The sequence below is a fragment of the Dipodomys spectabilis genome, unplaced genomic scaffold (genome assembly GCF_019054845.1).
Source record: "Dipodomys spectabilis isolate Male_0828 unplaced genomic scaffold, ASM1905484v1 ptg000173l, whole genome shotgun sequence".
Classification (NCBI taxonomy): domain Eukaryota; kingdom Metazoa; phylum Chordata; class Mammalia; order Rodentia; family Heteromyidae; genus Dipodomys; species Dipodomys spectabilis.
The window spans coordinates 4,169,114-4,194,550 of record NW_024870850.1 but is presented as its reverse complement, the minus strand read 5'-3'; the positions used below and the strand labels follow the sequence as shown (position 1 = coordinate 4,194,550).

General features: G+C 54.1%; 3 protein-coding genes across 3 annotated transcripts; all 3 read left to right on the top strand.

Annotated features, from left to right (window-relative positions):
* The first annotated feature begins 1,544 nt into the window (after nt 1-1,544).
* On the top strand, nt 1,545-5,567 carry Tex45 (testis expressed 45). Its single transcript, XM_042693974.1, has 9 exons — nt 1,545-2,130; nt 2,781-2,884; nt 2,981-3,081; nt 3,582-3,694; nt 3,782-3,891; nt 4,190-4,391; nt 4,586-4,734; nt 4,948-5,025; nt 5,340-5,567. The coding sequence occupies exons 1-9, from the start codon at nt 1,545-1,547 to the stop codon at nt 5,565-5,567; spliced, it is 1,671 nt and encodes a 556-aa protein (XP_042549908.1).
* Nucleotides 5,568-9,290: 3,723 nt separating this feature from the next.
* Znf358 (zinc finger protein 358) lies at nt 9,291-11,675 on the top strand. Its single transcript, XM_042693702.1, has 2 exons — nt 9,291-9,635; nt 9,909-11,675. Exons 1-2 carry the CDS (start codon nt 9,563-9,565, stop codon nt 11,597-11,599), a joined length of 1,764 nt encoding a protein of 587 aa, XP_042549636.1. The 5' UTR covers nt 9,291-9,562; the 3' UTR covers nt 11,600-11,675.
* A 1,875-nt stretch (nt 11,676-13,550) lies between these two features.
* Nucleotides 13,551-25,431, top strand: Mcoln1 (mucolipin TRP cation channel 1). Its single transcript, XM_042693703.1, has 14 exons — nt 13,551-13,665; nt 17,840-18,045; nt 18,807-18,974; nt 19,055-19,220; nt 20,351-20,459; nt 20,720-20,816; nt 20,996-21,095; nt 21,502-21,608; nt 21,728-21,877; nt 21,958-22,059; nt 22,498-22,620; nt 23,353-23,568; nt 25,007-25,134; nt 25,251-25,431. The coding sequence occupies exons 1-14, from the start codon at nt 13,635-13,637 to the stop codon at nt 25,285-25,287; spliced, it is 1,740 nt and encodes a 579-aa protein (XP_042549637.1). The 5' UTR covers nt 13,551-13,634; the 3' UTR covers nt 25,288-25,431.
* Nucleotides 25,432-25,437: the final 6 nt, after the last annotated feature.

Sequence of the window (25,437 nt, the reverse complement as noted above, 5' to 3'; positions counted from 1 at the left end):
GGGTTTAGACACTGTCCCTGAGCTGCTTTTTTTGCTCAAGGCTAGCACTCTACCACTTGAGCCACAGTGCCACTTCTGGCTTTTTCTGTTTTTGTGGGACTAAGGAATCAAATCCAGAGCTTCATGCATGCTAGGCAAGCACTCTACCACTAAGCCACATGGCCCAGCCCCCTAGGCATTTTTCAAATTGGGGGGACTCACATTTATATTTGTGCCATTCTGGACCACCATCCTCTTGCTTAAGTGTATGTGATGAGGGCTAGGAAGGTGGCTCAGTGGTAGAGTGCTTGCCTCCCATGCATGAGGCCCTGGATTCGATTCCTCTGCACCACATAAAAAGAAAAAGCCGGAAGTGGTGCTGTGGCTCAAGTGGTAGAGCGCTAACCTTGGGCTGAAGAGCTGAGGGACAGTTCCCCAGGCCCAGAGTTCAAGCCCCATGACAGACAAAAAAAAAAAGTTTATGTGATGTCATGGATGTGTCACTAAATCCAGCTTTTTGTTGGTTCAGACGAGATGTCTTGGACTTTACACCCAGTCTGGCCTTGAATCATGATCTTCCCAATCTCTGCCCCCTAGGTCTCTGAGATTACAGTTATAAACCCATCTCCCAGTGCTTTCTATCAGTCCCTTGCTTTCTGCACTGAGATGCCCAGTGGAACTACTAATTAGTCTGAATTAGCTCAACCACATACATGCTCCTGCTGCCAGGTTCAAGAGTCACAAGCTTCTCTTCATCCTGACAGGTAGGTCTCTGTCCTTGTCCCTGTTGGCATGGAGAAGGAAGCTGGAGCCCACCAGAGTTCAGTTACTTTACTCCCCGGTTACCTGACTAAGGAAGCTCACGGCTCAGATTCTCCTAGCAACTATTTCAGAGTCTCCTCAACTTTCAGCTATTTCAGGTTGCAAAATGATCAAAACAACAGCAAGAAGAGGCGTGTACACTTCAAAAAGGTCTTTTATTTGGCTGGTAGTGGTGGCTCAGGCCTGTAATCCTAGCCACTGGAGGAGCAGAGATTTGTAAGGATCAAAGGTTGACAACCCAGAACCCAGTCCTCCTCTGGGTTCCCATGAACACCCCTCACACACACACACACACACACATACGAAAAAGTTGAGCACCCTGGCCTAGGCCTATAAATCCTAGCTGCTCAGGAAGCTGAGATCGGAGATTCAAAGCCAGCGGGTGAGATTCTTATCTCCAATTAAGCAGCAAAAAAGGAGAAATGTAGCTAGGCGCTGGTGGTGGTGGTGGCTCCCGTCTGTAATCCCAGCTACTCAGGAGGCTGATATCTGAGCCTTGTGGTTTGAAGCCAGCCCAGGCAGGAAAGTCCAGGAGACTCTTATTATCCAATTAATCACAGGGGGGGAAAAAAGCCAGAAATGGGACTGTGGCTCAAGTGGTAGAGCACCAGCCTTGAGCACAAAGAGGCTCAGGGACAGCGCCCGGGCCCAGGACGGGGACACACACACACACACACACACACACACACGTCCCCAGCGGTCCCCGGCTCAGTCCCCGGTCCCATCCCCTCGCAGGTGGCCCCATGGCCATGCTGGGCCCCGACGGCCGTCGGCTGTGCGCGGCGGACCCGGCGACGCTGCAGGACTACCTCAAGGCCTCGCACTTCTCGCTGGCGCTCGACCCGCGTCTGCACCAGGATGCCAAGTGCTCCAAGGCTCACGCGGACTTCCCGGCCTACCCGGTCACCGAGGCGGCGCCGCCGGACCGGCCGCCATCGCCCTCGCAGCTCTTCCACTACGACCGGCGCTGGAAGGACAACGGGTACTTGCCCGAGATGCGCCGCGCGTTCGCCTTGACCAGCGCGCCGCCGGCGGACACGCCGGAGCAGCGGCGGGAGCGCGCGCGGACCCTGCAGGCCAGCCACCTGCCCCTGCACGCGGGCGCGCACGCCGGCATCGGCCTGTCCCTGGCGCACGCCGCCTACGGCTGGCACGGGATGCCGCCGCTGGCTGCCCGGGAGCAGATCCGAGGCGCGCGCCTCATCTTCGACCGAGACTCGGTGCCAGCCGGCGACAGGGACAAACTGGGCATCCCGCACACCACGCACAAAGCGCACTTCCAGCCCTACTCCGAGGACCGGCCGCCCCGCGCGCCCTCCTACCACCTGGGTGAGCGCACCCCAGGGACGCCTGCGAGGAGTTGGGGTGGGGGAGGTTGCTCCAGATCCCCAAATACCCGAGTTTTTTGGATTTTTTTTTCTCCTTTTTTCTTTTGCAGAAGCAAAACACACTCCCAACTCCCCTCCTCCTGGGGACATGTAGCAAAGTATGGAAACAGGAGGGGTGTGGTGGCTCACACCTGAAATCTCAGCTACTCAGGAGACTGAGATCTAAGGTCCCCCAGTTCAAGGCCTGACCAAGCAGGAAAATCCGGCTCCTAACTCTAGCTTATGTTGGTGTTTTTCAGTTTGGCCCTAAGTCTAGACTGATCAACTCAAATCCCTTTCCTCGGGGAATCAAATTCCATTCCTTCAATCCTTTATTGGTGTTGGTCGGTGGTGGGGCTTGATCTCAGGGCCTAGGCCCTGCCTCTGAGCACTTTTGCTTAAGGCTAGCACTCTGTCACTTTGAGCCACAGCACCACTTCTAGTTTTCTGGTGGTCGAGTCTCCTGGACTTTCCTACTAGGGCTGGCTTCAAATCACAATCCTCAGATCTCAGCTTCCTGAGTAGCCAGGTTGACAGGCAAGAGCCACCAGCACCTGTTTTCATTCAGTCCTTCCTCTCCTCCCCCTCCTCCCCACCCACTTCCATCTTCAGGGGGTCCCAACCCTCTCCGGTGGAACTACAAGGGCCCCATAGAGACCTCCAACTCAAGACAGTTCAGGGCCCTTCCAGGCCCACCTGCTCCCATGTATAAGAGGGTAAGTAGGGGCTGCCGCAGTGGCTTCTTGGGGGAGGGGGGTAGGTAGCCAGGCTTGCTGGGTGAGTGTGGTTTTGCAATTCCTCTGTACCCACAGGCCTCCTCTTCTGTGCAACTGGGAGACTGCAAAATTAACTATACCCACATGCATTCAGAACTGAAGCAGATGCACACTCCCCAGGAGCTGTCCCCAGACAGGTACAAAGGGACAACTGGCTTTCAGTAGTAGTTGCTTAGAGTTCTCAGAAGCCAATACTGTGTGTGTGTGTGTGTGTGTGTGTGTACATGTGCGTGCACGCACACGCACATGCATGCTGAGGCCTAAACTCAGGGTCTGGGAGTTGTCCCTGAGTTTTTTCAATCAAGGCTGGTGCTCCACCACTTGAAGTACAGCTCTACTTCTGGCTTTTTGCTGGTTAATTGGAGATCAGAATCTCACAGACTTTCTTGCCCAGACTGACTTTGAACCTGGATCCTCAGATCTCAACCTCCTGAGTAGCTAGGATTACAGACATGAGCCACCAGCACCCAACAGGAGCCAATACTCTTATCTTTGAAGTTTCCATCCTCTGGCAGGGAAATCACACTAACCCTGTCAAATTGCTCACAGTAGCCATCCCTGACTGGGCCATTCTGTCCTTGTCCCCTTTCCTGAGAGTTGCAAGGAACCACAACTGATCTTCTTTCTCTTACCCAAGGTACGACAAAGCCCAGGCTTCAGCCCAGCTCTTCCAAGCAAACATTAATCCTGGAGATGGACACGTTTACAACAGGACAACTATGAATGATGATTTCTATCCCCGGGAGCCAGGTGGGAGATTGCTGGGATGTCTGCCCTGTCCCTGACTCCTTGGACAGCTTCTTGAAAATTACTCAACATCTACTCTGCCATTGGCAGAGCCTTTTACTTCCTCCCACGATAAGACTCCGGATTCCCACATTTTGAAAGGAAATTGGCACCCCGGCCCAGGCAACCTTGATACTTCTATGCAGTATTTCTTCGGCCAGGTCAGCAGGAACGGGAACAAATTTCCCTCAGGGAAAGAGGTATCCAAGGTAGAGTAAATAGCAAGTACAAAGGTCCTGAGGTGGGCGTGAGCTCATAAGGGAGAATGTCCTGAATCCATTTGAGTGATGGAGGATGAGTACAACCTGCCAGCCTCAGTGACTCAGTCTGTAAAATGAGACCGCAGGCTCCATTCCCAGCACCAGGGAGCTGTCCAAGATCACACAGGACCCACCACCACCCTTCCAATGGGCTGGGGCCATGGGAGCTTCCCAGATCTCTGTCCTGTGATCCTTACAGAGCCCGCCTGCAACCCAGCCACCCAGCCGCCACTTACCTCTAGAGAAACAGAAGGATCACGTGGCCCTAGGAGACACAAAGCTGCTCAGAGAATTCTTCCACACTACCACGCGCTCAACCTACGGCCACTTAGAACCCCAGCCTACACAGATTGCCCCCAGCCTTCATTTGTTGCCCAGCACACTGCCAGGGGGCACAGGCGGTGAGCATGGTCCGGCCCCAACCCGGAAAGCCCAGCCCCTGCCTAGAAACCGCGCCCCTCAGTCTCTGACCACGCCCATGTGCGGATCTGGCCACGCCCCTTACAAGCCCTGACCGTGCTGCTGACTGCCCTGGCCACGCCTCCTCTGGCTCCAGCCTCCCGGAATGATTAACTCCCACTCTGAATTGTCCAAGATCCCAATGCCACCCTGGAAGCCTGCACCTACCTTCACATGGACCACTCCCACTTAGGCCAGCCATACTCCCGCCCCTTTCTCTATCCACCTTTACCCAATCCTAACCCCTCCTCGTCTGCCAAGTACCGGCTCCGCCCCCACAAGCTGGTTGGTCCCCCGCCCTTACGAAGTGGCTGGCTCCACCCCATGAGCTATTTGGCCCCGCCCCTTAACTCCTCTGGGCTAGCCCCCCCCCCCCCACTCCATCCTAACCATCCTTCAATTCTCAGACACCCTCAAGTCTTTCACATCCCCTGTCCTCCCCATCTCTCTTCTTGCCCCTCAACTCGGCAACCCCAATCCAAATCTCCAGAATTACAGCTTTCAACGGAGAACCAGAGTTCTTTTAAGCCTCATGGAGTAGCCCCAGCCGCCATGACGCAAGATTTGCTATGGCGGGTAAGAGGAGGGAAAAGGATCAATTACCAGGCCACAGCCCCCCCCCCTCCACCCCCAAATCAAGACGATTAAACTGAATTCGTGCCAAATCCCTTAGGGTCAACCCAAGTGCTGGAGGCACTCCTGGGAGACCCTCAGTCTCTGTCAAGCCAGACTGGAACCCCTCTAACCCACTCCCCAATCACCAGGCAAAGTTGGGTGGGCCTCTGCTCTTTTCTTTATGTCCTCAGGGTGGCCTGGAAATCATTGGATGGCTAGAGTGGATTGGCCATCCCCCAGGCAACCCCACCCCCACTGTCACCCCACTTCTGCAGTGCAAATACAGCCACCTGGAGCCCCCGCTGGGTGATCAACGCTTCTTGTCAACCACCTACAAAGATGAATTTCCTTTCAAGTACATGGGTCCACTGGTGCTGAAACCAAATGTTACAAATGAGAGCCATTTGCCCCTAGGTTCCCCTAAATGGTGGGGCTGCTGGGGCAGGAAGGTAGACCCTCGGGCCCCCCAGATCTCTATGAACCCATGTCCCAGTCCGCAATAAATAATCTCCTTGACAGTAGGCCTCTTGTCAGTCTTGGTTTGGTCATCTGTAAAATGGAGAGAAGTAAGCCAAATGCTGGTGTCTCCAGCCTATCATTCTAGCTACTCAAGAGGATGAGATCTGAGAATCATAGTTTGAAGCCAGCCTGGGCAGGGAAGTCTGTGAGACTATCTCCAGCTAGTCAGCAAAAAGCCAGAAGAAAAAGCGTAGCTCAAGTGGTAGAGCACCAGCCTTGAGTGGAAAAAGCTAAGGGGCAGGGTCTAGGCCAAAATAAAGGACCTTTTGAAATAGTAACTAGGTTGTTATAACTGATTAGAAGCTGAATGGCACTCATCAGTGTCCTGATAAATGAAGACAATAGAAGCTGGGTACTAGTGGCTTATGCCTAAAATCCTAGCTACTTAGGAGGTGGAGGTCTGATAATCTCAATTTGAAGCCAGCTCAGGCAGTAAAGTCAATGAGATTCTTATCTCCAATTAACTACCAGAAAACCAGAAGTGGAGCTGTGGCTCAAAGTGGTAGAGTGCTAGCCTTGGGCAAAAAAAGTTCTGGGGGGCAGCACCCAGACCCTGAGTTCAAGCCCTACAACCGACCCCCCCCCAAAAAAAAAAGAGGACAGGAGGAGACTGGGGTTGGGGTGAGAAGACTAGCACTCTACCACTTGAGTCAGAGCTCTACTTCTGACTTTGTTTTAAATGTTTAATTTCATATAAGAGTAGCACAGACTTTCCTGCCCAGGCTGGCTTCAGACACAGATCCTCAGAGTTCAGCCTCCTGAGTGACTGGGATGACATGAGTGAGCCACCAGTGCCAGGCTTGAGTTTTGGCAACTTTTATCTCCAAGGTGGGAGGATTGGACGTAGAGAGGGAGGCGTGATTGGCCAGCAGCAGAAGGGTTTGTATTCCTTTCTGTGTAGCAGCCTGTCCTTGTGTCTATCTCGGGTCAGATATGGTCACAGAATGGCGTTGTCTGATTGCTGTTTATATTCTATAAACATTGTTTATGTTTAGTAGAGAACCTCAAGGCCCAGCTACCAGCAGTTGGTGGGCTGGTTTGTGCATCCTCTCCTGTGCTTCCAGGTAAAGTTAATCCAGAACCCTCACTAGTTATGGCTGTTCCAGGCAAGACAGGCACCTGGAGCTCTCCCAGAGACAATACAAACCATCACCTGGGGGTGGGGGAGGAAGCTTAAAAGGAGGGAGGAGGAATGTGGGGGGCAGAAGAACAGTGGACTATCTTATTCCTATATCCTATGTCCGCTCCTTGTGTGTGAAAATTGTGTGTGTGTGTGTGTGTGTGTGTGTGTGTGTATGGTGTCCTAGAAATAGTATACTTTTTTTTTTTTAAGGGAGAAATGCTGCATTAAGCAAAAATGGACAAAATAACTAATTCAGGTCAGGAGCTGGTGGCTCATACTTGTAATCCTACATACTCAGGAAGCTGAGGTCTGAGGATTGTGGTTCAAAGCAAGCTAGCCTGGGCAGGAAAGTCTGTGAGACTCTTATCTCCAATTCATCACAGAAAAAATGGAAGTGGTGCTGTGGCTCAAAGCAGTAGGGCATAGCCTTGCTTAGAAAAGGTCAGGACAGCACTCAGGCCCAGACTTCAAGCCCCAGGTTTAACCAAAATAGAAATGATTTGACTCTGCTTTTATGTGCATCAACTCTTACATGCCTTTATATACAAGTTGGCTGTATTTGTGCACGTGTGTACACGTGTGTGTGTGTGTTCCTGCCTGTATTGGGGCTTGAACTTAGGGCCTGGCCTCTGTCCCTTAGCTTTTTCCCTTAAAGCTGGTGCTCTACCATTTGAGCCACACATCCCCGTCCAGCTTTTTGGTGATTTATTGGAAGTTCGGGTCTAAAGGACTGGCTGAACCTAGTCTCCTCAAATCTCAGCCTCCTGTGTAGCTATGACTACAAGTGTGAGTCACCGGGGGCCGCCAGGCACATTAACCAAGGGACATAGACCTGAGTGCAAAACAGAGCTAGAGACAAAAAGGGTAGAGACCAGAGACCTGGGAAGAGAGAAGGCAAATGGGACAGCGACGGACGATGGCAGGGACAGACCCGGGGACAGCAGCGATGGCGAGGCAGGCAGGACCACAGAGGGGTTGAGAGAGGCCCCGATGACGCTCGGAGAGCTGGGACCCGGTTGGCGCGGGCGCGGCCCCAGCGCAGACAAAGGCGCGGGCGCGCTGCCAGGGTGGCCCGGCCGGGACAAAGGCTGGCCCGGGGGGGCGGGGGCAGCGATGGCGCCGTCCGCGGCGGGCGCACGGGCGGACTACAAGTCCCAGCAGCTCCCGCTGCGGCCCTCGGCCGGCCCCTCTCGCTCCCCGGGAGCGCCTGGCGGGGCCGCTGGGCCGAGGGGGCCGCCGGCGGGGCTGGCTGGCGGGCGGGCGGGCGGGCGGGGTGGGAGGGGGGCTTCCTGCGGGATCGTGGAGGGGGGGCGCCGGCGGCTGGCGCGGCGCGGGGCGCGGCGGGCCGGGCAGGGGCGAGGGGCGCCGGGTGAGTGTCCCCGCGATCGGGCCGGAGCCGGGGCTGGGGGACAAGATCGGGGGCCGGGGGCGGGGGTGTCCCCAAAGCGGGGCGCACGGCCTGGGGCGACCTCTATTCGCCCCTCGCTCGCGCACGCGCGCGCGCTCTGGAGCGAGTGGGGTCGTGGGCGCGGTGGCCGGGATGGGGTGTGTGTGTGGGGGGGGTCCTGTGGCCCCTTGGCCTAACGCCCCCATCCTGCTTCTGGGGGGGCTGCTGTGGGTGAGTGGGGGACCCGGCTAAGCTAAGAGCTAGCAATCGGGAAGGGCTGGAGCGCCTGGTAGCTTTGGGGTCCACAGCTCAGGATGCCCACCTTCCTAGGAGGCCATCCAAGGTCCCCTTTCGTGCTAACCAAAAAAGGATCCGGTTATTGTTCTCTCCAGCTTGGGGTGGGGGATTAAAGGGGGGCTTTTTTTCCCCCGTCGCTTAGAAGGATCCCCTTCCAAGATCTCAGGAAAAGGGCCAGCTATTCATCTATTGTTTTCCCCATTAGCATGGAGGGTGGTGGTTAGAGATCTAGAAGCCCCTTTCTAATTGGTGAATCACAGAGTCCACCTGCCCACCACCAAGTCCGTGGGGGAACCCCATGCTGTGCCCAGCTGCTTCCCCTGGAGGCAATCTAGGGTTCCCCTGCCCCCCCCCCCAGGAACTCTGGAGAGAGCTCTAGCTATTGTTTCCTTCAGCCTCCAGCTATGGAGTCTGTGTTGAGGCCATCCAGGAACTCGACCCCTTTGGTATGCCCACTCCTCCTCACGATGAAGCTGTGGTAGTACACCCCCTCCCCAGAAGAGGATCAGAGGGCCCTGCTCCCCTCCCCACCCCCAGAAAGAATCCAGCTAAGATCTCTCCCCAAGTCATCTTGATCACTCTGTTTCTAGAAAAGGTTCAGCTATGCTGTTCTACTTCCCTACCTGTCTGTCCTCCACCACTGCTCCCAGCATGTCGGGGACTGGATTCAGTTTAGAATCTTTCCCTCTGTTGAAGAGTGTGCTAACACAGCCGCCATACCCTGCTTCTTGAGATCAAGATTCCCCCCCTCCCCCCACTTTCCCAGGAAATGCCCTCTCTAGGGATTCTAGCAACCCCCAGTGTTCCACCTTTATCTTGTAGCTTAGGGAATAGGCCTAGCTGAAAGATCTAGAATTCAGTCATCTCCCCCTCAGGAGGGCGGGCAGGGGGGTCCCTGTCCATCCTTCCCACAATGACACAGATATCATCTGCCTCTCCCCGACTCTGTAAATTCCTGAGGCCAGGATACCACTTGTGTAGAAACCAAGCCACAAGCACCCCGCCCTGGGCTGCCCTCAAAGTTCCCCCAAATCTTCCACTTCCAGACATGGGCCCAGGAACACAGGACCTCGAGATACCTGCCTTCTTCTCCAGGAGAGATCCCAGAGTCATGAGGGTCAGAGCTTAAGTGAGACTTTCTCTTCCCAGGTTTCCGACTAGAAGAACACAGCATGGACAGAGGGGCTCAACCATGGAATTGGGCATCAGAGACTTCTAATTCCCGGGCCAGAGGCTTCTGTTCAGGTTGGGGGCTGAGAGGGGAGAGGGTCTCCACCATGCTCCATCATGACTCCTCCCCCCTTTCCCAGTGTGGCCAAAGACCTCTTATGATGAGAGAAAAGGAAAGATTTGTGTATGTGTGTGTCCAGCAGTGGATGGTGTGTGTGTGTATCTGACACAGTGGGGTTCCTTCTCCCATCCCTGCTAGACTCCAGGAGACTCCCTGTTCCCCAGCACCTTCTCCCCCACATTCCCCTAAGTACTCCTTGTCCCCGCCCCCCCTTTTTTTTTTTGTAGATCCTGTCCCTGAAACATCCAGCAGTTCCACCGGGGCCATGAGACGTTCAGTCTTGGTCAGGAACCCTGGCCACAAGGGGCTGAACCCCAAATCTGAAGATGTGGATCGTATTTCTGAAGCCCAAGAGCCAGATCCTGAAGACCTAAATACTGTCTCGGAAGACGTGGATCTCAACTTTGAAGATCGAGAGTCCATCTCTGAGGATCTAGATGGGGAGGTGAAAGGTTCCGGCTGTGTCTTGGGGAACCAAGACTCAGGTCCTCAAGATCTGGACCCCGCTTCTTCGAGTGATGACCTGGATCCAGACGTCATTGGCCCTGTGCCTCTGGTTCTCGACCCCAACAGCGAGACCCTCAGCCCCGCCGCTCCAAACGTGAACCCTCTTTCTTCCGATCTCCATGCCACCCCGCAGGCCCTGCCCACCAGCCCCGCTGCTGTGCGCCCAGCCCCAGCCAGCCCACCCCGGCCCTTCTCCTGCCCGGATTGCGGGCGAGCCTTCCGCCGCAGCTCCGGCCTCAGCCAGCACCGTCGCACCCACAGCGGTGAGAAGCCCTACCGATGTCCCGATTGTGGCAAATCCTTCAGCCACGGCGCCACGCTGGCCCAGCACCGTGGCATCCACACCGGGGCGCGGCCTTACCAGTGCGCGGCGTGTGGGAAAGCCTTCGGCTGGCGCTCCACGCTCCTGAAACACCGCAGCAGCCACAGCGGCGAGAAGCCACACCACTGCCCCGTGTGCGGCAAAGCTTTCGGCCACGGATCGCTGCTGGCCCAGCACCTGCGCACGCACGGGGGTCCACGGCCCCACAAGTGTCCGGTGTGTGCCAAGGGCTTCGGCCAGGGCTCGGCGCTGCTGAAGCATCTGCGCACCCACACGGGCGAGCGGCCCTACCCGTGCCCGCAGTGTGGCAAGGCGTTCGGGCAGAGCTCGGCTTTGCTGCAGCACCAGCGCACCCACACGTCCGAGCGGCCCTACCGCTGCCCCCATTGTGGCAAAGCCTTCGGCCAGAGCTCCAACCTCCAACACCACCTCCGGATCCACACGGGCGAGCGGCCCTACGCCTGTCCCCACTGCTCCAAGGCCTTCGGGCAGAGCTCGGCGCTGCTCCAGCACCTGCACGTGCACTCCGGAGAGCGCCCCTATCGCTGTCAGCTTTGTGGCAAAGCGTTCGGCCAAGCCTCCAGCCTCACCAAGCACAAGCGGGTCCACGAAGGGGCGGCCGCTGCGGCTGCGGCGGCTGCCACTGCAGCCGGGCTAGGCCTGGGGCCTGGCTTGAGTCCTGCATCCATGATGAGACCCGGACAGGTCTCCTTCCTAGGTCCTGATGATGTCTCAGTGCTCCACTCAGGCCTAGACCTCAGCTCTGGGTCCAGCTCCACCCGCACCACCTCTGATCCTGCCGCCGCGCTGGATCCTTTCCCCAATCCCAGCTCCCAAGCCCTCTCTGGCTCTCCATCTACCCCCAGCCCAGATCCTGCTGAGTCTTCTGACCCTAAGCTTGGTCACAATGTTGATCCCGATGTTGTGCCCAGCCCTGATCACCAGTCTGATCCCAGACCTGATTCTGATCCTGACCCCAACCTTGACCTCTGCTCTCCCACCCATGACACTGCCGGCCCAGCCCTCCCTGCCAGTGAGGGCCCAGAGTGGGTAAAGGAGCAGGGGGCACTGCTGGCACCCGATGGTTGAAGGGGACGTGGCATCATGGTGTCCTGGGGAAGGTTGTCTGTTGTGCACTTAGTAAAATTCTTCCACTGCCTCCTGGTTCTGTGTTGTGATTGGCCTTGAGTGCTTTCTTTCTCCTGGGATGCCCCATGCAGCTTCCAGAGATAGCGAGGTGTGGCTAGGGCCCACTGGACCTCTGGAGCCCCACCCTCTGGGCTTCCTAACTTCCTTACAAAGCTTTGCTCCAAACCAATGGTACCACTCCCCCACTTCTGGCCACTCCAGTCTGCAGGAGGCTGGGTCTGCAGCTGACTAAAAACATCTTTCTGGCTTTTTCTTCATGGTTGGAATTTCTGGCATGTGGATACTCTAGAAGACTGATAGTAGAGGCTAATAGTGGATTCCTGTGTGTGTGTGTGTGTGTGTGTGTGTATGGGGGGGTGTGTGTGTGCTTGCGTGTGCACCAGTACTAAGTCAGAGCCTAGGCATTGTCCCTGCATATTTTTTTTTTTTGGCTCAAGACTATGGCTCTATCGCTTGAGCCATAGCTCTGCTGTCTGCTTTTTGCCAGTTAATTAGAGATTACAGTCTCATTGATTTTCCTCCAGGGCTGGCCCTTGAGACCATGATCCTCAGATCTCAGCATCCAGAGTGGCTGGGATTACAGGCATGAGCCATTGGCACTGGCTGGGTTTGCTTGTTTAGAGACAGAATCTCACTACATTCCAAACCTCTCAATCTTCCCAGTAGCATGGCTTTTGAGGAAGGGTTTTACAATCCTAGTACCATGAATTTAATAATCCCAGCTTATGTGATGGTCCAGCATATTCTCATTTAAACTTCTACCAGGAGGGCTGGGACGGTGGCTCAGTGGTAGAGTGCTTGCCTTGCATACATGAGGCCCTGGGTTCGATTCCTCAGCATCACACAAGCGGAAAATGCCCAAAGTAGCACTGTGGCTCAATTGGTAAAGTACTAGCTTTGAGCTGAAGAGCTGAGGGACAGCACCCAGGACTAGAGTTCAGGCCCCACGACTGACCAAAATAAAAAAAAACCCAAACAAACAAAAAAACCCAGAAAACTTCTACCAGGAGACAGGTCCCTTGAAAATGAAGAAACAGGAACACCGTGTCTGAACTATAGACCCTAGAAAATATAGACGTAATGAATGACAGTGCCTGTGTTTTCTCTGGAGAGCCTGTATTCCAGAGCAAGAGTATGCAAAGGTCCTGGGGTCACTGAGTGATGACCACATTAGGTTTGGGTTATACAAGAGGTGAGAAGTTTGCTAGTGACGCCATGAGCAGGTTTGGATGGTGGATATATATATTTATATTAAATATATATATTATATATTAAATATTACATATTATATATATATATATATATATATATATATATATATAGTTTTTGTTTTTTCTTCCAAGGGTTTTTGGCTGCCTGAGGAATGGATAGATCAAAGGGAGAGGCTACGAAGGCTAGGTCCAGGCTAGGAAGCTTGGGGGTGCGGCCCTATTTGGCTTAGGAAATAGGGTTTGCTGAATGCAAGGCATAGAGGATTTTCTGGGAAGGAGGGCAGCACTGAGAGCGGACGCCGCAGAGGGTAAAAGATCAAGCCCTAGACACTGGAATCACGAGGTTGGCAAGGAACAAGGGGCCTGATGGAGAGTCGGGAGGGGGGTGCGGGGGAGGGGGCAGAGCTAGTCGCTGCTAGCGCTTCGAGCCAGCCAAATTCTGCGCCCGAGTCGGCACTAGGACCACGCGACCGCGTCCGGTCGCCGGAACCGCTGGCCGGGCCACGCATGCGCACTGCCCCGGGAAGGGAGAAGAAAAAAAACCATCGCTGGCGCAGTGGGCGGGGTCAGAGCGACTCACGTGGTGACGTCCAGCGAGTTCTCCGCTCACGTGACCGCGGCTCGGGTCAGCTGACAGGGCCGGGTTTTGAAGCGGCGCGGCGAGGCCGAGGGAACGAGGCCCGCGGTTGACAGCGGCGGGGGCTCGGACCCCGGCTGCGCCGCCGCGCCCTCCCCGCCCGTCCGCTTCCCCGCGCGGCGGCGCCATGGCGGCCTCGATGGGCCGGCGTGGATCAGGTGAGGGCGCGGGGGAACACGGCGGGGGCCGAACGCGGGCGGCGCGGGGCTGGGGCGGGGACGGCCAGCCTCTCCATCCGCTCTGTTCCCCCAGTCCAGTGCGGACATCGCCGCTGCCCCGGCGGTAGGGACACGGGTGGGGCAGGACCTCAGGCGGCGGGACTCCCGAACTCGGGCCCTGCCCGCGGAGCCTCCAGTCCGGCGCCGCAGGCGGGGCTGTTCCTCTGCTTCTCGGGCCGCATTCGGAGCCTGAGTGAGTTCGGATTGCTCAACTGGGCTGGAACTCGGGCAGCGGGCTCCAGCTTCTGTAAACCCGCACGTGAGCCCCACTCGGGATTTCCTTTCTGAAACCAGCGACTCAGCATCTCTAAAGTTCACTGGCGAGCAGCTCCCGATTACTTGAACCCAGCGTGGAATCTCCTCGTTCCTAAAACTCAAGATTATGGGTGCCCAGTTTCCAGCCATTTTTGAGTTCCTCTCTGTTAGCTGGAGTCGTGGAATGACTTCACCCCAGCTAACCAGCTCTCTTCCCCAGAAATCTGAAGGAATATCTGATGGGTTAATGGTGCCTTGGGAGTTGGCTGGAGATGCCTCCTAGGTGTCCCTGGCTGGTGGGAGTTTGGGATGAGCCCCATTTGACCCTAGGTAGGAAAGGAGGTTGAGCCTATCTTCTTCCTTCCCTTCGTTCGGGTTTGTAAACAAGAGCATCCAAAGGGAGGAGCCTGGCGTGGAAACCACAGCGCCCATAATTAACCCAGGAAGGTTTTTTTGGATTAGGGGTGTGGCACCGTGGTAGAGTGCTTGGCCAGTTTGTACAAGGTCCTAATTTCATCCTCAGCACCCTCCCCCTCCCACAGTTGATAGCCATCCAAGAAGGAAAGAAGGGGAAAAAGCAGGGTTCTCTTAGTGAAGTGGAGATGGTGGGGTCTTGGGACAGTTCTGGGTTGCCATTGCTGGCTGTGATGGCTGTGATCCCATCTGTGGCTGAAGTCTTGGCTCCTCTGCTTAGGCTCAGATGAACTAGTGATTGGCATGGTGAACCTTTCTGTTCTCTGAAGTTACTCTAATAATGTGGTCCACAGCAAGGGTATATTTCTTTTCTTTCTTTTCCTTTTTTTTTTTTTGGTTAGTCCTGGGGCTTGAACTCTGGGCCTGGTCACTGTCCCTGAGCGTCTTTTGCTCAAGGCTAGCACTCTACCACTTGAGTCACGGCACCACTTCCCAGCTTTTTCTGTGTATGTGGTACTGAGGAATCGAACCCAGGGCTTCATGCATGTTAGGCAAGCACTCTACAATTCAGCTACATTCCCAGCCCAAAGAGTACATTTCTTTTTTTTTTTTGTTGGTCATGGGACTTGAGCCACTGTGCCGCTTTCAGTTTTTTGGTGGTTGATTGGAGATCAGAGTCTTATGGACTTGCCTGCCCAGGCTGGCTTTGAACTGGGATCCTCAGATCTCAGCCTCCTGAGTAGCTAGGATTACAGGCATGAGCCCCCAGCTCCTGGCTTGTGTAACTTTCAAAAATAGTTTTTATTTCTCATTGATACAGGGATTTTACATGTTTATGGAGTACAGGTTGGCTCTTCTATACATACAATGTGTAATGTTATAAGGTAACTGGCATATCCATCAGCTCAAACATTGATCATTTCTTTGAGTGTTGGGAACATGTACAATTCTTTCATCTTGGGATAGTGTTTATATTTCTGCTTTAAAATGGAGACTCAGGGTTTGTCCTGAGTTGAGACAAGGGTCCTCAGAGGCCCTGGCAACTTGCTCATAGACAAGTTGTATAGTTCATTTTCAACATAGTGAGTACCATTTCTGCATTTGTTCACCCTTTGTCTTTCCATTTGACTTAACTCTTACTTTTTAGTTAGGGAGCGAGGGAAATGCCTTGAGTCAGGACTTCACCCTAAGGCTGTGTAGTTTTCAGCAACTTGTGGATATAGAGAAGATAAAGACAGAACAAGCGCCAGTGGCTCAAACCTGTAATCCTAGCTACTGTGGAGGCTGAGATCTGAGGATTGTGGTTTGAACCCATTGTTGTTTGGACTCTTTATCTCTTAATTCATCACCAGAAAACCAGGAGTAGAGCTGTGGCTAAGAGTGGTAGAGCACTAGCTTTGAGGGGAAAAAAACTTAGGGACAGCTCCCAGGCCCTGAGTTCAATCCCCACCACTGGAAATACAAAAAAGAAGATAAAGACAGTTGGGAACTGGGGTGGTTCACATTTGTGATCCTAGCTACTCAGGAGGTTGAGACCTGAGGATCATAGTTCAAAACCAGCCCAGACAGGAAAGTCCATGAGCTTTCATAACTCCAGTTAAACACCAAAAAAGGCAGAAGTGGAGTTGTGGCTCAAGTTATAGAATACCAGCCTTGGGTGAAAAAGCTAAGGGACAGTGACCAAATCTTGACCTAAAGTCCCAGATGTAAAAAATAAAACCTTTATTTGTGATACTGAAGATCAAACCCAGGGCCTTGTGCATGTTAAGCATGCGTATCCAATGCCACGCCTCCTGTCTCCTAGCTCTCCTCTGGTTACCATGGCATTCCACTTTAGCTCTCCATTGGAGTTGATCTGGTTTGTTGGTATTGTTTTTCTGCTCTTTCTTTGCTTTATTACTCTCATGGGTCAGTTTTCTAACAGTGTTAAGTGTATTCAAGGCTGAAAGTTTTCAGGGGACAAGTGTCCAACAGCAGTTGCTGGATTTCTTCTATAGACTCCTGATTTGACCTCTCAAAAAAAAAGTAGGTATATTCACAGACACATGTGTAGTACTGGGTTTGAACTCAAGGCCTATACTTGGATAGGTTGTGGATCTACTGTTTTGGTTTGGTTTTTGGTCAGTCCTGGGGCTTGAACTCAGGGTTTGGGCACAGTCTCTGAGCTTCAGCTCAAGGCTAGTGTTCTACTACTTTGAGCCACAGCACCACTTCTGGTTTTGTGGTGGTTTATTGGAGATAAGAGTCGCATGGCCTTTTCTGCCTGGCTGGCTTCAAATCACGATCCTCAGATCTCAGCCTCCTGAGTAGGTAGGATTATAGGCTTGAGCCACCAGTGCCCAGCTGAAACATGTCTTTTTCAAATTATTATTGTTAAGTGGTACAAAAGGTTACAATCCCATAGAGACATACTTTTTTTTTTTAGACAGCATTTTGCTTCCTGTCTGAGCATGTTCCTGGGCCTTAATCCTCCTATTTTTAATTTCCCATCATAGCTGGGATACAGGCATGTACCACTTTGCTTAGGTACTGATTGAAAGGGGGTCTCAGGCTTATTTCCAGGTTGGTCTCAAACCTCAGTTCTCCAGATTTTAGCTTCCCAAGTAGCTTGGATTTGTAGATGTGAGCCACTAGTGCCTGGCTTTTCTCCCTCCTTCTCCTCCTTCTCTCTCTCTCTCTCTCTGTCTCTCTCCCTCTCTCTCTCTCCCTCCCTCCCTCCCCCCCCTCCATACTCTAGGCTGGCTTTTTTTTTGCCAGTCCTGAGGCTTGAACTCAGGGCTTAGGCACTGACCCTGAGCTTCTTTTGCTCAAGGCTAGCATACTACCACTTGAGTCACAGTGCCACTTCTGGCTTTTTCTGTTATGTGGTACTAAGGAATCAGACCCAGGGCTTCATGCATACTAGGCAAGCATTCTACCACTAAGCCATATTCCTAGCCCTCCAGGCTGGCTTTTAACTGTTAATCCTCCTGCTTCACATTCTGAGTGGTTGCAGGTTTGCCCTACCATGCCTGGCTTGGTTTTTCCTTTTCTGTTTTCTTTTTTGTGTTTTTTGGGTTGGTCATGGAGCTTGAACTCAGGACCTGGACATTGGCCCTGAGCTCTTCTGCTCAAGTCTAGCACTCTACCACTTTGAGCCACAGCGCTGCTTCCAATTTCCTGGTAGCTTATTGGAGATAAGAGTCTCACGGACTTTCCTGCCCAGGCTGGCTTTGAACAGTGATCCTCAGATTTCAGCCTCTCAAGTAGCTAGGATTACAGGCATAAGCCACCAGCACAGGATTTAGTTTTTCTTAAACCTTTCAGAGTTCTTCCTTGGCATGAGCTTGGGTGGGGGGCAGGTGTCTTGTTGGGGAAGGACGCAAAAGGTGCTCTCAGGCCTTGGGCTGCACCTGTCACAGAGCTGCCCTGGCCTCATCCTCACTGCCCTTTCCTGTTGCCTTAGAGACAGAGCGGCTCTTGACACCCAATCCTGGGTATGGAACTCATGTGGGGGCTTCCCCAGTCCCTTCCACCTCCCCAGAAGAGGAAGACCTCCGTCGCCGGCTCAAGTACTTTTTCATGAGTCCCTGTGACAAGTTCCGGGCCAAGGGCCGTAAGCCATGCAAGCTGGTGCTACAGGTGGTGAAGATCCTAGTGGTCACTGTCCAGGTAAGACCCGCCAACCAGCCATCTCCAAACAGCGCTGGGCTTGTCCCAGTGCAGCACCAAGCTCTGACTGGGAGGTGGGATTTGAATCTAGACCATCCGGTGCCCTGTAGATCTCAAAGAGAATTGACAGTAGTAGTTGAGCCCGATGCTCTCCCCCATACCAGGCTGTGCTGAGCAATGAGGACCCCATTATAAATTACACATCGGTCCCTAAATTTGGGCTGGGAAGGTAGCTCAGTGGTAGAGTGCTTGCCTCACATGCATGAGGCCCTGGGTTCGATTCCTCAGCACCACTTAAGCAGAAAAAGCTGGAAGTGGCGCTGTGGCTCAAGTGGCAGAGCACTAGCCTTGAGCCGAAGAGGGACAGTGCCCAGGCCCAGAGTTCAAGCCCCACAACTGACAAAACAAACAAACAAACAAACCAATCCCTAAATTCCTGCTGCTCCTCTAAGTCTATGACTTTAGGCCTGTGTGCTCTCCTTCCCCAGCAGTCAGGAGATCCAATCACAGGTGGTCCCTTGGACATTTGTGTTTGACAGAAAAGCCAGTGTGCCATCTGCGCGTGTATGCCCCATGAGATATACAAGTTCCTGTACTGGGGTGCGCACAGGGGTCATGGCAATGAATGGGACATGCAGCTTAGATGGAGGGAGGGGGGGAACAGGAAAGAACAATATTCTTCAAATCTAGCTCAAAAGATGGACCAGGCCCAGAGGGAGCTGTCCATCATGGCCAGCCTTCTCTGCCCGCCCCCTCCCCAGCTCATCCTGTTTGGGCTCAGTAACCAGCTGGTGGTGACATTCAGGGAAGAGAACACCATTGCTTTCCGACATCTCTTCCTGCTCGGCTACTCAGATGGGGTGGACGACACCTTCGCGGCATATACGCGGGAGCAGCTCTACCAGGCCATCTTCCATGCGGTGGACCAGGTACAGTGGCCAGGGGCAGGAGGTGGTCTCATGTCCAAGAGCAGGTGGGACTGACAGCCCTTCCCCTTCTCTGCTCACAGTACCTGATGCTGCCCGAGGTGTCACTGGGCAGGTATGCCTATGTCCGGGATGGGGGTGGCCCCGGGACCAATGGCTCAGCGCTGGCTCTGTGCCAACGATATTACCACCGTGGCCACGTGGATCCTGCCAACGATACCTTTGACATTGACCCAATGGTGGTCACTGGTGAGTGGGCAGGGCGGCGCACGCTGGTGGGAGCATTTGACTGCTGGGATTTGAATCCTGATACAGGGGTTGGGGTGTAGCTTGGTGGTAGGATGTTCCTTAGTTTGGGTGAGGTCCTGTGGTCCACTAAAGTCACAACAAAGCCAGGCACCAGTGGCTCACGCCTGTAATCATAATTCAGGAGGCTGAGATCTTAGGATCCCAGTTCAAAGCCAGCCTGGGCAGGAAAGTCAATGAGACTTTTATCTCCAATGAATCACCAGAAAACTGGAAGTGGCGCTGTGGCTCAAGCCCTAGAGCGCTGGCCTTGAGCTGAAGAGCACAGGGACAGCACCCAAGCCCACAGTTCAAGCCCCATAACCGACAAAAAAAGTCACAGTGTCCTGATCCTTCCCTTGCTCTCCTGGGAGATGGTATAGACGTGACTGTAACTAATTTAACACATGAAATGCCCATAATGGAATGTATGACATACAGAAAGAACCTGGCATGACTTAAGCATTCATTCACTAAACTTTTTTTTTTGGTCAGTTGTGGGGCTTGAAGTCTGGGCCTGGGCGCTATCCCTCAGCTCTTCAGCTCAAGGCTAGTGCTCTACCACTTGAGCCACAGCACCACTTCCAGCTTTTTCTGCTTATGTGGTGCTAAAGAATTGAACCCAGGGCCTCATGCATACGAGGCAAGCACTCTACCACTGAGCCAACTTCCCAGCCCCTCATCCACTAAACTTTTTAGGGACCAATCAAGTGCCAGGTCCTTGGATCTCTCTTGAGAATAAGGCAGACCATGACTGTAGCCCTGTGGCAGAGGATATGCCCAGCTTCCCAGGCCCAGGGCTAAATCACTAGTACTTCACAAAAGAAGGCCCCAGCTGCCCATGGTGGCTCATGCCTGTCATCCTAGCTACTCAGGAGGCTGAGTTAACCATCAGAAAAAACTAGAAGTGGCTCAAAGTGGTAGAGTGCTAGCCTTGAGCAAAAACAAAAAAGGTCAAGGGCAGCATCCAGGCCAGGACCGTTCAGGCCCAAGACTGGCTTAAAAAGAAAAAGAAGGCGCTTGGGGATGCTGGGATGGAGACCAGCCTGGGCCTCCCTGCTCCCTGAGGGCCTTCCCTGACTGCCTGTCCTCAGACTGCATCCAGGTGGATCCCCCTGAGAGACCCCCTGATGCCCCCAGTGACGATGTGGCCCTCTTGGACGTCAGCTCCAGTTACAGGAACCTCACGCTCAAATTCCACAAGTACTGCCCACGGGCTTGCTTGCACGAGGGCTCAAGGTCTAGGCCGGGGGTGGGGATGGAGGTGGAGGGATGCCGGACATTGTGGGCCTGCAGCCACTTCCTATGGGCTGGGAGCAGCCTGGGCAGGGCTGCCCTTGCTTTCACCAGAGCCTGGTGAGAGGTTCCTCTGCTAGCTGCAGAGTGGACGTAGGTGGGGGCACTGGTGCCAGGCTCAGAGGGGCTAGCTAGGCCCGTGGGCCTCACCTCAGCTCCTTCCCTAGGCTGATCAACGTCACCATCTACTTCCAGCTGAAGACCATCAACCTGCAGAGCCTCATTAATAATGAGATCCCCGACTGCTACACCTTCAGTGTCCTGGTGAGGGCGCTGCTGGGCCTCTGGCTGCCGTCTTGCCTGCTCAGGGTCTCTGGATCATTGGCTTAAGGCCATGGGGAGAAGAGGAGAGGCCAGGGCTAGTGGAAGCATCTGGCCTGTGGGTCTCAGGGAGCTTGGGTTACCCAGGCTTACCCTGCCTCTCCCTGATCCCTGCCCTATAGATCACGTTTGACAACAAGGCTCACAGTGGACGCATCCCCATCCGGCTAGAGACCCAGGCCCACATCCAGGAATGCAAGCACCCCAGTGTCTCCAGTCATGGTGAGCCCCCTTTTCCCGGTTGACCCAATGTCTGAAGCACATTGGCTAGTTAAAACCAGCCATGTAGCAGGTACCAGTGGCTCCTGCCTGTAATCCTAGCTACTCAGGAAGCTAAGGTCTAAGGATCATGGTTCGAAACCAGCTGAAGCAGAAAAGTCCAAGAGCCTCTTATGTCCAGTTAACTACCAAAAACTGTAAGTGGTGCTATGGCTCAAGTGGCAGAGTGCCAGCCTTGAATACAAAAGCTGAAGGACAGCACCCTGGCCCTGAGTTCCAGTACCAGGATTAGCATAGAAAAACAAAACCCAAAACAGTGAAACCCCAACAACCCAGCCATGCAGCCCCCAGATCTGCAGCCCTGGCCTGACCCCAGCCAAGGTTTCCCATGATGCTGTGCCACCTGCAGGTGACAACAGCTTCCAGCTCCTGTTTGACGTCGTGGTCATCCTCACTTGCTCGCTGTCCTTCCTGCTGTGCGCCCGCTCGCTGCTGCGTGGCTTCCTGCTGCAGAATGTGAGGCCCCAGCATCACAAGCGCCAGTGCCTGTCTTGCCCAGCCTAGAGGGGGCGGTGCGAAGGCCAGGGGCTTCTGGGATGGGCCCTGGTAGACCCTCACCCAGCTTCCTCGTGCAGGAGTTTGTGAGGTTCATGTGGCGGCAGCGGGGACGGGAGATCAGCCTGTGGGAGCGGCTGGAGTTCGTCAATGGCTGGTACATCTTACTGGTCACCAGTGATGTGCTCACTGTCTCTGGCACTATCATGAAGATTGGCATCGAGGCCAAGGTGGGTCCAGCTCCAGGGCCCACGCCACCTTATCTCCACATTCTGATCCAGTGGATTGACACCTTCCTCTGTATCCCCAGAACCTGGCAAGCTACGATGTGTGTAGCATTCTTCTGGGCACCTCCACGCTGCTAGTCTGGGTCGGTGTCATCCGCTACCTGACTTTCTTCCACAAGTACAACGTGAGCCTCACACCTGAGTTGGCTGACGCAGGGATGTGGCAGGTTCTCCGGGTGACCTGTCCTGGCTCCCCAAATAAAACTGTAGATAGTAATACAGGACATGTAGTTCTGTTACCCAGGCTTCTTACTTTGGCCCCAACACACACACACCCCTACATCCCTGTCCCTGAACTTGGGAAGGAGCACTAGTGCATGCTGGGACACATACACACACACTCACCCCTGTCCCTGAACTTGGGAAGGGGCACTGGTGCATGTTGGGTCCACCTGTGGCAGTCCTCAGCCCCTCCCCCTGATGGCCCCGCCCCTTCTCCAAGCCCTCCCCAGCTTCTGCCCCATGAGTCTCAACCTACTTTCCTGCCCTCACCTAACAGCTGGCTGGGTCATGGCCATCACTTCATGTGGCCCCCCCCCCTTAGCCCTTTCATCCTCCTGCAGATTCTCATTGCTACACTGCGGGTGGCACTGCCCAGCGTCATGCGTTTCTGCTGCTGTGTGGCTGTTATCTACCTTGGCTACTGCTTCTGCGGCTGGATCGTGCTGGGGCCCTACCACGTGAAGGTAAGTGTGGCTCTGAGTGTCCATCCAGGGGTCCCGGCCCCTCCCCCGAGCCCTCTGAGCACTGGTTGTTGATATAATGACATTGCATGACCCACCTGGACCCCTGGTTTTGTCACTGACACACTGACATTCAGATGGGCTCATCTTTTCTTTTTTTTCCTACCAGGCTTTTTCTGTGTATGTGGTACTAAGGAATCGAACCCTGGGCTCCATGCATGCTGCATTCCTAGCCCAGGGCCCATCTTATATGCTGTCACCGCGTACACAGACCCCTATAACACGCCCTCTACCCCATCCCCCACCCCCAGCTGACCAGGACTACAACAGTCTTGTTGTGCATCTTTTATGATCCCAAGTGGCCTTTACATTGACTCTGTGGTGTGTGTGTGTGTGTGTTGGTTTTGGGGCTTGAACTCAAAGCTAATGCTGACCCTGAGCTTTTGTGCTCAAGGCTAATGCTTTTCAACTTGAGTCACTGCCCCACTTGCATCTTTTTGCTAGTTAATTGAGAAAAGGGTCTCATTGACCTTCCTGCCTAGGCTGGCAGAACCTCAGATCTCAGCCTCCTGAGTAGGATTATAGGTGTGAGCCACCGGGCACCCTGTGTGACCTGTGGCTTCGTGGCTTTGTTGTTGATCCACTGACATTGAGATAGGCCCATCTTGACTGCTGGCACTGAGCCCACTGACCTCTGTGACCCAGGCTGACTGCACCTCACCTTCCTGCCCACAGTTCCGCTCGCTGTCCATGGTGTCCGAGTGCCTGTTCTCGCTCATCAACGGGGATGACATGTTCGTAACATTCGCCGCCATGCAGGCTCAGCAGGGCCGCAGCAGCCTGGTGTGGCTCTTTTCCCAGCTCTACCTCTACTCCTTTATCAGCCTCTTCATCTACATGGTGCTCAGCCTCTTCATTGCGCTCATCACCGGGGCCTATGACACCATTAAGGTCAGCGGCACCTGCTGGGCCCACAGGGACCTCCTGGCATGCACATGCCTCCCACTCACACGCACATCCTGCTCCTGGGGCTGCCAGCCACTGAATAGAAAGCCCACAGAGAGGGTGCCTTGGCATGGGGATGGGGCACAGAGATGGCTAATTCCGTCCCAACATTGTCAAGGTGGGGCCTACCCCAGGAAGGTTCCAGAGGTTGCTTTTACCCTCCAGGGAAACTGATTTCAGAGTTTGAGGAACTTTGGCCACTGTTAATGGCTGAATGGATTGTCAGGCTCAACCCAAGACCTTGTGATTCCAAAAGCCAGGTTCTTAATCTCCCTGTCTCACGGAGTGGCCAGGAACCATGGTTTTCCAGCAAGCTGTAGCAGTCAGAGGAGAGACACCAGCATGTCAGGGAGATGCAGAGCAGGGGAAGACAAAATTCTTCCAGCCAAATAGGTTCCAGGGAGTACGGAGGGCATGTGAAGGGATGATTAGTGGTCAGCTGGCGAGAGGTATGAAAGAAGTGTGGAAGGTTACAGAGGACTCTGCTAAAGACTGGTATTAAGGTGGTTCCAGGAAGGCTTCCAGAATGTTCTATGACTAGCTCCCTAGCCATATGATTACTTAAATTTTGATTTGAATTGAAATTCCAAATTCAGTTCTACATTTAGAGGATCGATCCATGTCTTAAGCGCCTTAGCCAAGCATGGTGGAATATGCTTGTAATGCTAGCACTTGGGAAACTGAGGCAGGACGAATTTTGGAGAATTCCAGGCCAGCCTGCCTAGCATAGTGAGACTGTCTGAAAAGGCCCAAAACAAAAACGGAACACACACATCAAATGCCCAAAAGCCTATGTGGCTGGCTAGTGGCTAATTCATTTAGACCTGTTAGATAATTGAACATTCTCATTATCTTGGAAGATTCTAGACAGATGAGAACAGTGTCCAAGGGAGAGTGCATATGGGGGAGGGAACAACGAAAACAAAAGCTGTATAGAACAGATTTAGAGTAATGATGGTAGTTGCTAAGGGAGGTTAAGGGGTACTACTCACAATGCCTTTCTGTCACTCAGGCCCTAGGAACCACCTCTTGTCTTACTGAACACTTAAGACAACACACACACAGAGCATCTTTGCATAAATTTGGGCCTTGTTCTCACAAGTGCCCGATACCTGTACCAACCCAGGCTCTGACAAGCCCCACCATGGGTGCTGGGCCTACTTCAGAGGGCATCAAACTGTCCCAAGATGTGGCATGCATTGTGGGGTCTTTCTGGGCAAGATGGAGAACGTGTGGAAGGCATAGTGGGAACACCGTGGGGAGAGCCCTCCTGCCATCAGAGGGAAGGAGGGAGAGAGGGACGGGTAGATCCACATGGCTGGAGGAAGGGGGGCAGCATGGCAGACCTCGTTCACGTCGAGGGACCCTGTGCGTGTCTCCCCAGCACCCTGGCGCAGGCGCAGAGAAGAGCGAGCTCCAGGCCTACATTGCACAGTGCCAGGACAGCCCCACCTCTGGCAAGTTCCGCCGCGGGAGCGGCTCGGCCTGCAGCCTGCTCTGCTGCTGCGCAAGGTTCGACCCGAGATCGGGCTGGGGGGGGAAGCCCTGGGGTTAAGGTGTGGATGGAGGGGGCGGGTGGCGAGGCGACCGGAGAGCACTGACGGCCTTCCCCCGCACCCCTCGTCCAGGGACGCCCCGGAGGACCACTCGCTGCTTGTGAATTGAGGACGGCTATGGACCTTATCCTGCGGACTGCTGGGAGCCCCCAGCTTATTTATTTTCAAGAATTTGCTTTTAAGGATCAGCTCGCTGCCCCCCGCCCCGAGAGCGCTGGGGCTGATCCGGACGGACACTAGGGAGGGGAGGGAAATAAAT